This window comes from Artemia franciscana, chromosome 13 (assembly GCF_032884065.1).
Source record: "Artemia franciscana chromosome 13, ASM3288406v1, whole genome shotgun sequence".
NCBI classification, from domain to species: domain Eukaryota; kingdom Metazoa; phylum Arthropoda; class Branchiopoda; order Anostraca; family Artemiidae; genus Artemia; species Artemia franciscana.
Genome location: NC_088875.1, coordinates 19,273,898 through 19,286,238, shown reverse-complemented (window position 1 = coordinate 19,286,238; position 12,341 = coordinate 19,273,898). Strand labels below are relative to the sequence as shown.

At 33.4% G+C, this 12,341-nt stretch overlaps 1 protein-coding gene across 1 annotated transcript in view; it reads left to right on the top strand.

The window, feature by feature from the left end:
• Positions 1-8,099, top strand: part of LOC136034617 (peroxisomal membrane protein 4-like) — a 36,768-nt gene extending 28,669 nt beyond the window's left edge. Inside the window, exons 4-5 of the mRNA XM_065715901.1 lie at positions 2,081-2,279; positions 7,781-8,099. Of these exons, the coding sequence (XP_065571973.1) occupies positions 2,081-2,279; positions 7,781-8,029 (448 nt within the window). The 3' untranslated portion in view covers positions 8,030-8,099. The remainder of the gene's footprint in view (positions 1-2,080; positions 2,280-7,780) is intronic.
• Positions 8,100-12,341: the final 4,242 nt, after the last annotated feature.

The following is a 12,341-nucleotide window of genomic DNA, read 5'->3' as shown; positions in this document are numbered from 1 at the left end:
ACGAATATTTGATTTTTAACTATTTGAAGAACATCACATACTTTCATTTTCCATGTAATGCATTAATTTTAAATACAGTTGCAGCAGAACGGTTTTGAATGTGTTTTAATTTTGGAAGCACGGTTGCCAACTGGACATATTTTATGTCAAAAGAACTCATTCCAATGTGCCAGGACACAATGACATAAAAGGGCGAACAAATTATAAATTTATTAATTTTGAACACAAAAAGGTAAAAAAGTAACAAATTTATAAATTTGGAACATAAAAGGGCAAAAAAGGGACACGATTTGTAAAGTTATGACATAAAACGAAATATTTCCCAACTGGATGTTTACTTGGGAAAAAATGTCACTTCTCACGAAAGTAGCGCTTCTCGTTTTTTTTTTTTTGAGCATCCAGGTTTGGCCAGAGATGCCGTAAGTAAAGGATTTGCTCTAAAATAAGGAATTTACATGTTTATGTGAGTTTCATGCTTTCATACAAAGTCAATTTGTATGAATTTTATATACAGATTTTTTTCGTTTTTATTATGTTTGATTTTAATTGGCCGCTTTGAAAGAGGTTTACAAAGCGTCTTTTGTTCAATAATACAACTTGTAAAAAAATATAACCCCTAGTTTTTGGGTTTTCATGATGACCACTTTTTAGCTAAAGATGATGCATTTTTGGATGCTCAGGGGATATGTTTTTGGAGAGAAAAGTTGGCAACCCTGTTTGGAAGTCCTCATTGTATAATTAATCTTCGGCCCTGTCATGGAGACTATTGGAGACTAGGCCTTTTAGTTTTATTCCTTTTCATTTAACTACTTTTGATTTCATCACGGTTAAGCAATTTTATTGTTCTTAACATTTTTTTGGGATGTTTAGTAGCATAACTATGCAACAACGATGCCCTAGAGTTTCTAATTTTAACCGTATTCATTTTTACTTTTTTCTAAAAATTAATCCTTTGGTTTCCAGGAGAAGTATCCTTCGATGTTTTTTTTTTAGTTTTCCGTTTCTTTAAGTCCTGAGTTACAATTTAAATTTATGATTCAGAATGAAACTCTGAAACTTAAGAAGCTAGTTTATTGGATTTATTCTCGGATTTTTTTTTACTGACATTTTAGTCGTTCTTTATCTAAATTTTTTCTATCGTATTGAAAACAAACCTACTTATCAGTTGTTAGATACGGAAAGAAAATGAGGAGAATTCTCAGCAGGTCAAAGAACGTCGACAGTTGGGAAATAACTTCTGACATCGTTATCAGTGGAAAAGAAACATAAGAATGGGAAAGATCAAGGAAAATTTTTTTAGAAACAGTAAAACTTGATCGGCTAAATCGAGAAAAATGGAAAAAACAACGCAAAATAAATCATACGTGGACACGAATAAAAAGAAATAATGAATTATAGTTTTGGCCCTGGTCTTACCGTGATGTCTGATTTTTTTTTCTCACTGGGCAATGGTTTTCCTAATTCTTTCTTATCTTGTCTTTATCTATTGTTTTTTAGCTATTATAATCTCGTAATTTATGTTTTAATTATTGGAACGATCATCTGTCGGTACAAAAATGATTGTGAAAAAAATTATCTTGTATTGCAAAATCCTCTGACACCAAGGTTGACTATAATGCAGGCTGCCGTTGACTGTGTTACAGGTGCATCCACGTTGGTAACCATTTCCGCAGATCTTGAGCTTCGTAATTGGTGGAGGTAACCTGTATTACCCCCCTGTTTTAAGTGGAGAACAAATTTACATGTCAATTACAATAAAATATGAAACAATATGAAAAACGAGGAAAATTATGAGTTAGTTAAAGAATGTCGATAGTTTGGGAAGAACCTCATGGCTAATAATTTTTCCCATTTTGACTGAAGTATGCTATCTTTTATTTTTCAAAAACAAATTGCTTGTATAATTAGCCATAGATCTGAAGATCTATTGCTAAAGATAATTGCCCAGAATAGTGTCATATCATAAAGTGATTTATGTAACCGTGAGTCAGAACATTGTAGAAGATATCTCTGATCAATTTTTTTCTTCTACTTCTATGACTCTGAAGGTATGAGTTATAAATGAAATTGTTCTTCGCAGTTTAAGGAGTAAAATTTGGTCTATTTTGGAAGCAACTATCCAGCACTCCAGAAACTTAGCATTCTTTGTGACTATATACAAGACAATTACCAAGCTGTTGCATTTTTTGGCTGGTGAAAAAGAAAAGAGACATTCGTTTGTTGCTGCCTTTATTGGGGGCTACTTAGTTTTTGGTGAGAATAACCGAATTAATCAACAGGTACGTGTGACGAAGTAAGGTTGAACTTTACTTTTAGGCTATGGTAAATGGAGTTTAAATTAAGCCATAAACTTTTTTTTTTACATTTTCCTCAGCTCCTTTCTTCGCAATTACATAGAACTGATTGTTGCTAAATAAGGGAAGGGAAAACAATTGAATTTATTTAAAGCTAAATTTCGTATTTCTATCTTTTAGATTCTTTAACGCCCGTGTTGGGTTCGGAACTTCGCATTTTCATATAAAAGCTTTCTCCGCTCTTAAAAAATCCACCTGGTGATTGGTAGGGTACATTTTAGAAAGAACTGGCATAGTCTCTTGGTTGTTTATTTAGAGTGACGTGTTTGCTTGTGATAGTTTGTTTGATTTAAGGGTAAATCTGTAATAATTATATTTTTGTGTTGTTTTTTTCTAAGATAAAATAATTTTCAAGATAAGATAATTTTGTTAAAAAAAAAAATTAAAGACGAAAAAAAGAGAAAATACAGAATATTTTCGCTCCACGAAACCCCTAAGAAAACCCCTAAGGGCTTGTTGGCAGCAGATGGGTGTCTTCTATTCTAAATATTTTAAAAGATACTATTTTATATTATTCTAAATGGTAATAATACTACATCCACACATATACAACAACCATCCTACTTATATAAAACACATCCATAAATTCTATCCTTTTATTAAATAAAAAAAAAACAAGCTTTTTTAATGGAAAGTAAGGAGCGACATTAAAACTTAAAACGAACAGAAATTACTTCGTATATGAAAGGAGATGCTTCCTCATCAACGCCCCGCTCTTTACGCTAAAGTTTGACTCTTTTTCTTAACTCTACTTTTCAAAACACTAAAAAACTATAATAGCTATAATATCAGATCAGAGTAAATATAATATCAGAATAAGTTTTCCATGATAAATTTTCATCAATCTTAAAATACTAATACTTTGTTACCCTTACTCTTTTTATTTGATTACCATTTATAATTAGTTCTGAATTAGTTTTAATACTAGTTTCTGAGAAAACAAAATGTAATTGGTTTTGGTATAGTTTAATGTCAAAAGATTAAAATCTGTCTACTCGATAAACTGGACCAATGCCTTTCTCATTTACGAAAAAGTAAATTAACTAATGGTCCTGGAACATTCTAAGCAGTATTTAAAGTGTAATTGACAAATTTTTTTTTTCTAAATATCAATTAATCAAGCGAGTGAAGAAAGGGTTGTTGGTTTTGCGACAAGGAAGTATTTGGGTTCATATTACCAGAAATTGAATTATTAAGGCCCTTGTGAATAAATAAAGTTTTTCGGGTAAATGTTGCTTCATTTTTTAACTTAAGACCTTTATTCAAAGTTAAAGTTAACTTTCCCTTTAGGAAAGGTTAATGTTAACTAAAATCATCTAAGTCTGAACTGGAAAATTTACATTCCATGTTTTGATCTTGGATGGTCTACCGGTTGGATGCCGTACTTGACTAATCGCGTTTCTACTGACATCTCTGTTTGTTAGTTTATTTTTAATACAAATAAAATTAAAGCGAACCAGATTAAACTTGGCTAATTAAAGTGGAACGAAAATATGTAATAACATGTATAATTTTCTAGCAGGACAGTAAATATAAACAAATAAAGACTTTTTATTCAGAAATAATTATAAAAGTCTTTATCAGCGGGAAGAAAGGGAAATGAAAAAAAAAACAACTGAAGAGTTAGCTTAAATATTGAAAAAGAAAACACTATATAAGCCTATAAAAAGAATAAAAATGAAAAAAGAACTCACTGATAAACAATGTCCAATATGCATAATCAGAAATACTACGCAACGGAACAAAGATGTCTGTTGTCTTGTGTGTCAAGTATCGGTCAATCAAAAATGATCTTCTAGTTATTATGGACTTAAAAGCAATTCTTATATTGATAAGGCTCAGAGGTCCCTCTACCGTCGATACGGTTTTGAGCAACGGCAGCGATCCTTTTATGTTTGTGCTATTCTGAAAAGCTTTTTGCACTTCTGAGTGGATCGCCGGATCCTGTTGATTTTCTGATGACTTCGTCACCAATTGCTAAGCGTGCATAATAGAGTTTGATAATCGATAGTAAAAGTCTATTTCTGAGTATTGTCTTGATGTTTGATTACGCCAAAAATTGTCTTTCGTAGCTGCAATAGATCGGAGAAGTGCGCATAAATCCGTTATAAAATAGAACAGGTCACGGATAGAACGGATGTTCTATCCGTTATAGAACAGGTCACCGTGCTTTGCCCTGCGGATTTTTAAGGCAAGTGATTTTAAAAAGTAGAATAAAGTGAATCACTATCAACGGTTCTACGTATCTCTGCCTTATACTCAAAGACCATCAGCCATTAGGTTTCAAAGAGTTTGCATGACTTCTCGATCTCAGGTTCTAGATCCCCAATAAGGCATGAGAAACGGCTTGTCTTAAAACAAGGAATATGGCTAGAGGCATGCTAGAGAGGAAATAGAAAGCATTGATAGAAAAGCGATCATACATCATGGTTGTTTGCTAAGCAAATACAGAACCTCTGTTTCTATGTTCTACGCATTAAAAGTTCAGTTGTTGAACGGCTTGCCTAAAAAATTGACACGTTTACTTCGATCTTTGAATTCCTCGCTATTCCACAGTTTGATGGCGCCTTTACACGATCAGCAAAACCCTACGCTTTTTATGCAAATATTTTTCTAGTGGGCAGACTCAATAGTAATTTCAATTTGAAAAGTACTATGTCATATATAACCTCCTACAAGTACATATTTTAAGATAGTTCTATTGAATAAGCTCAAAAAGTTTAATAAATAGTGGACGATTTGGCCCAAAAGTATTGAAGGAGTCGCATACACCAAATAGTTTAAAATGACATTAAACATTGACAACCCTGCTTTTCCTACCCCCTTCAAGAGGTCCATGAGAGGGTGTAGGTACCAAACTAAAGCCTTTTGTAGCTCCTCCCAAGTATTTGCATAATCGAGCTCTAGGTGCATCAACATCCGGCGAAAATCAAGGAAAACTCTCAGTCACTAAAGGAGTGTCTTGACGTCACAATATTTTCAGTATTCGGCGAGTAAATTTATTCCCCTATTTCAGACCAATTTTATGATTCCTACCATAGATGTGTGACGAGAATAATTCGACGCAAAATTGATCCAGTGACATCTTTAGCAGGGTAGGAGTAGGGGGCCAGATCTGAGGAATAGCTTCGTCCGAATCCGACGATAAGTTGGCATATGAAATTAGCTCCCAGCATAGATAATTTCCAGGAAATTGCCTTTAAATTTATTTTTCGAGGAGTGTACATCATAGGACAAACACACTAATTCACACGCCTAGTGGAATATAATTTTTTAGTTGTGATGGCACTTTTAGTTTTGATGTAAAGATGATAATAGCGCATTAGTTAATGCGTTAATTAGTTTAAAAAAAAAAAAACATAGAACATCCTTATGGCAAGGAAGAAAATAAGACGACAAACAGCTAATCTATTTTGTTTTCAATATGTGCACATCACATTCTGTGTATACCATCTTCGTATTTTGCATATACTTGCAACATTCAACATTGGTTTTAAAAAGAACCAGTGTATGTTTGTCTATATTTTTTATTGTTTGGTAAACATAACTGGTGGTGCCTTGCACATCAAGGGTATCAAACACGCCCATGTTCTTTTTGCTTAGCTGCTAAACCTTTATTAAATCAGAGGAAAGGCTCTGGTGGCCTAACTTCTAAGTGATGAATCACATCACTCGAATCATCATTCTTTTTCTTTTGCAAATGATCAAACTATCCAGTTTTCAAAGTTGAGAAATGACTACTTCCATTTCTTAGCAATGAGCCAAATTGGAAATTCTTTCCACTTGACAAAATTAGCCAAGAACTTAGAAGGGAATACAATAGCTTGTTTCGTAATTTGCAAGGAATAAATAGTGATTAATATAAAAAATTTTCTCAACCTCAAATCTCCACATTTGTATCTAAGGAAAGGGAAAAGTGTAATCAAGGGTTTGATCGATTAAATATTGCTCTATGATTGAGACAAATCCCCCCTCCTCTTTCTGCTGTACATTTTCAGACTAAATTAGCAGTTTGCTAAGACGAACAGTAGTCCTGGAACATAATCAATCAAAACACAAAAGTCAATTAGTTGTGAACTAAAATCCAAGCTTACCAGGGCACTTTGCAATTTTAAGAAGCACAATTTAATCGGCTAATTTCAGAACATGTGGAAAGAACTGCAAATTCCGTCGTCGAAATTTTTACTTGACCTTGAATAGAAATAAGTAAAACTTAAATCATTATCAGTTTTAAGAGCAAAGAAGAAAAACAAATACCGAGCACCATACACATATACTTTGTAATTTTTTTTTAAAGACTGTTAACTTGTGAAGTGCTTCAAGAATAAATAACCTATGTGATAGCTTAGTCTACCATTTAAAAGAAAAAGTACGTGTATGATACGCTTTTGTGTTTTCAGAATAATTAATATTGGCATATTGAGCGTACTAAGTTGAACAGAACAGCAAATATGAGGTAGTTACAACTCAATCAATAAGAAAAATAGAATGCAGGAGAAGTTTGTATCTGAAGGAATTTCTATGGTTTTCGAATTGAAGAAGTACATGTCGGAACTCAATACAAAAAGTTAATGGGCCAAATGAGTCTCCAAGGGAGGAAATTTGTGTTTTGGTGAGATTCAAAGCTGGAGATGCAGTTAGAATAGGATGAAAATTTCACTGAAGATTCCGCATTTAAAGTGACTCAATATTGAGGCATTGCACAAATTAGGACTCTCACCTATTTCGAACAAAACTTCAAAATCCAGGCTCAATTTTTAAGTTGCGTTGGTTTACGGTATTAAAAAGACATTGGACTGAAAATTTTTGAACTTATCGAATTTTTGTAATTGAACTTCTTGTAAAGAAATTTCCATATAGTAACACCTAAACCGAAAAATTCTGACAATTTTGGAATTCCTAATTTTATTTTTCTGGTGAGTCTATTTTAAGAATTACTAAGATTATGGGTCTGCCCTCACTAAGCCTTTGTATAATTCTTGTATTTCTTGGGATTATAGCAGGTGAACATAAATATATTTTTCTTGCGGACAAATTCATTCTCCTGGCTCATAATTCTTAAGTGACACAAGAATATTAGAGCTTGTTAAGTGTTATGGGAAAAGAAGAAAAAAAGAAATCCAATGCTCATACACTACTTTTCTAGATTACCTTTAAATCTCTTCGTTTTTTTTCTTTTTTCTTCTAGAAAGGGTTAAATTTAAACTATTAGTATTTACTTGTTATAAAAGGGGGAGATTATTAGTAATTTTTAATCCTAATGACGGTTTTACCTCTCATAGTGACTGAAAAATGTTCATTTTTAATTTTTAACTATTTTAATGAATGCTCCAAATTTTCCTTTTCATAACCAGAAATGTATGTATATATTCAATGTATGGTAGTGCGCAACAAAATTTAAATTAAGAAATTATTCTGTTTTTTAGATCAACTTTTATCTTCTCTCTCGGATTTTAGTAGGATTGGCTAAACTTGCAGTTGAAAAAGGATATTTTCATGCTCCTAAAACTGATCCTTTCCCATATTTTGCTGCCTTTGTTTGGGGAACAGTGTTATGGTTGTTCGAGCACGAGAGGCATACTTTACAGGATTCTTTGAGAAGTTCCATGGTGTATCTTTACGATGATAGTGAAAAGTGGTCTTCATTCTGGAATTTTCTGTGGCATAACAAATGATTTTTTATGATACTTTTACTTGGGATTTTTTATTATGTTTGTGCCGGACAATAAAATCTGTATCCATACATATTTATTGTGTGCGTATGGTCAAAACTAGGAAAGTATGTTTATTATCCGAAGCAGTCGGATTATTCAAAGACAATGCAACTGCGCCTTTTGTGACCCATCTTACAGAAGGGGGAAGAGACGACTTTGTACATGTCAAGTTTTTTTCAGAAAAATTGGCATAACAGTAAAAAGCTGATGAGGTACAAGGTTTTGCCTGTCCTCCTCTCACTTGTGATTTAGATTCAAGTCTAAATATTCTCTCGCTTACATCGCACCTGCTCCGTATTGACAAATTAGGCGCATTTAGAGCGAGGATTTTCCCAGGATTAAGACTATGCTAGTATTACTCAACCCCTGCAACAGTCTGGGTTAAGCTGAGTGGGGGGTAGATTTGCTCTTGTTGACCTCATTTCAAGGAAACATGCTAATAAAGTGAAAGTACTACCAATAGATTCCTTATTTGCTGCTCTTTCTAAACATTATTGTTTTTTTTTTCTGGTAATTTACTCCTCCCCTCATGTTTCCATATATAGTTCTAGGATGTAAAAGCAAAACAAAAGGAAAGATTAAAACAAAGCAAATCTTGTTTTATAATTGCAGCACGTTTCTATTGATCGAATTATCATGCTCCCTTCCATTGTCATCCACATTTTAAAATCATTTCAAATAATATTTTTGATCAACTGTTGAATTGAAATTTCTTGGAGGAAAGCGTTTCACCGGGTCAAGACTACGAAAAAATAGGTTAACAAAGAAGTCACAACGTATCTCGAGATGCAAAACAACGGACAAATATAGTATAAAGGTTATGTTTGGAACCGTCAGGGGGGGGGGCTCTTCAGAAATTTGACCATGAAGCTAGGAAAGAGCATAAAATAAGGAATCTAATGGTAGTATTTTATTTTATTAGTATGTTTCCTTTAGATGCTGTCAACCACAGGAAATTGACCAAATGGAGTTGAGTTGAGTTAAACGGAGGTTTTGTTGAACGTGGTTGAATTGAATAGAGGTTGAGTTGAATATAGGGGCTGAGTTTTCTGTGGGTTGAATTAAAATGGGGTGAGCTAAACGGGGATTGAGTGAAATGAAGCTTGAGTTTAATGGGGGTGGAGTTGAGCGAGGGTTGTAAAACGGCTGTTTGATACCTTAATGTATCATCTTATCTCGTCCATTACAAACATTTTTAGTTTGTATGGTCAAACTGTTTAGAACTGATTGGGTGGTCTTGCCATAACTTGTACTGCTTTGAGTAGCCGACTCCTACTTTCCTGGAAATCTTAGAAAAACCATAAAACTTCTCCTGTTTGTGCCAGAGATGCAGACATTCAAATTTAATGCAACTTACATCATTAGAAAATATAAATTTTATTTTTTTGATTGAACGGAGCGGAATTTTCTTCTAAAGTTAAGGAAAGGGCAACTCCTAAAAAGATTCTCGTATACCTGTTTGGAAAACATTAAAGACTAACTCAAAAGAAGCATTCATTGAATTATTTGACAGCTTTGGAAGTTTAGCTTTGTACTAATTGGTTTGATAAAAATCTTTGCAGACGCAGGATGTACGATGAATCTACACTGATTAGACAGCGTTTTGCTTAACAATTAGCAAGAGATTATAGTTTTCAATTGTTTTAAACTAGCTTCTCGTTAGCGTTTCGAACTGTTGACACATTTAAAATCCCCGTTCAGTTTATTTCGGAAGCTCCTTCGGTTACGTGGTGAGTTGTTAGTAATAATAGTAGTCCTACTTCCAAACTGTCACATATTTTTTCATTCTTTTCTGCATCATGTTTTACAACTTTATCAAAGTTGCAAAACTGCGACATTGCCTCGTATTGTTATTTATAATCATAGTGTAATGGCTTGCATACAGACAAATTTCCTTACTCTAAAATGTGTTTGGAAACGAAGAAAAGGTAAAGCAAGTTGTAAAAGAGCTATAGAGCCCGGAGTTCTTGAGGGTGAACAGCCTTATGATTCTTACTTTCAATTCACTTTTTGGCATATACGAGAAATCCCTTAACATAGAAACTTTTAAAGACTACTAGGGCCTGTACTGTAAATTACAACTGTCTCTCCATTAACGTTGCATTGGCTTTTGATACTGTCCTACCAAATTTCAAATGAATGCAGATATGTTAGTGTGGAAGGTAGGTGGAACTCGGAAGAGGTAGAAGCCTGTGAAAATTCGTTTAGTTTGTTCCCTTGGGTCGAAATCGATTGCACTTTACGTTTCAAGCAGATTGGAGGTTGTACAAGTGGGGTATACTAGCCTCCCTCTCTAGGGTCCAAAGCAGGACCTTAAGGTAAATTTTATCGCTAATCTAGCACCTTTACAACCTCCAAGAAAGAGGCTCGATGTGGCGTCTATGATGGTTTCAAAAGGTAGATCAATCAACCTTCTGATGAATTATCTCTATTTAAACAGTCGTTTGGCAAGCCATTACAACAAAGATATATACAAGGTACGACTAGGTTACTTAAAAAAAGAGACACCCCGCATGATACATTTGAAAAACAGCTTTGTAAGACACTGCACATCCCGTTTGAATGATATTCCAATATAGATTATCCCTGATAACTCGCCAGTTGATTCCTTTAAAAAGAAGATAATTAGAAACAACTATAAGGAAAAAAAACCTAGGTGATTGTTTAACTATTGGTATATCAGACCCTAAGATTTTAGCGGTTGGTACCATACACATTTTCATCTAAAAAGTCGGAGGTAGATGAAGTGGGGGATTGAAGGGGCTAAGGTCAAGCATTTTACCTCTGACAATGAGTAAAGAAATTTTAATCACAGATTAAAGATTTAATGATAGTGTGATTCTCCTTCAAAACAGGATGCATTATGTTTACCTATTTGCTGGAAAGGACTGTAGAGGATGGGGATTGGATAGTGATGTGTTTGCCTTGTTTTATGTCTTCAATCATACCAATTAGACATCCTTGCAGCGTATTAATTCGAAAAGGTCCAAAATGGCTTTCTTTCTTCTAGAAAGTGTGTATGGGTAGGAAGGCTAGATAGAGGGATCAAGAACCACCCTTTTGCCCTCAGGATGCTTTTACAACGAATCTTGGGTCATGATTGTGGACAGCTGTTATCAAATGCTTTCTCGATGCATGCATAAACAAAGAAGATGTCATTTCCTCCAAATTTTCAAAATAGTGCACCTTATGAACCAGTTTTTGTGCACACTTTGATGCAAGTACATTCATCATCTCTTTAAGATGTATTGATCTGCGCCGAAAAGGAGTTTTCATCTTATTTTGCTTAAATGTTGATTTTTTTTTTCCTTTGGGTCAACTCTCCAATGTCAAACAGTTCGTGGTAAGGAACTTCAAGTAAGTAGCGACTCGGCCCAATAGTAACCAAAACTCTGAAAAAAAGAAATTTTAAGAACAATTAATGGGATTTTAAATAACAGTCAATAGATTGTTATCTATCTGTTGATGACAAAAGATACATCAAAGTAATTGGCTTTTTATGCTGGTTCAAAACATATAAAATTCATGAAGTTTCATTTTACTGATCAAAAGCTACGAGCTTGAGACAATTTGGGTGGTTCTCAAAAAAGGGAGAAATACCACCAAAAGCTTAAGCAATTTTAATCAAAATCGCAGCATCAGGAGCAGCGTATCAGAGAACGCTACTGTAAAGTTTTCTAGCTTCCTTCTGAAAAATATCGATTTTTTTTACTTGAAGAAAGATCATGTTTATTTGTATTTTACATGTTAATTTGATTTTGCCAGCGTGATCATAAATATTAAATGGCCATAGATCGGGAGAATAGCTCCTTCGAAACGGAAATCAATGGTCTAGCGCCTTTCTGAAGTGGCATTCAGATTTGTGGACATATATATATATATATATATATATATATATATATATATATATATATATATATATATATATATATATATATATATATATATATATATATATGTATATATATATATATATATATATATATATATATATATATATATATATATATATATATATATATATATATATATATATATATATATATATATATATATATATATATATATATATATATATATATATATATATATATATATATATATATATATATATATATATATAAATAAGTTGTTTGTTTGTGTGTCTGTCGACTGACGTCATGTTTGACCGGGATACCGGGACACAAATGACGACCGGGACACAGGGAATATAAATGACGACTACAATGGCGCGTAACTAATATGGCGCGTAACGACTTACGCGCGCGGGGGG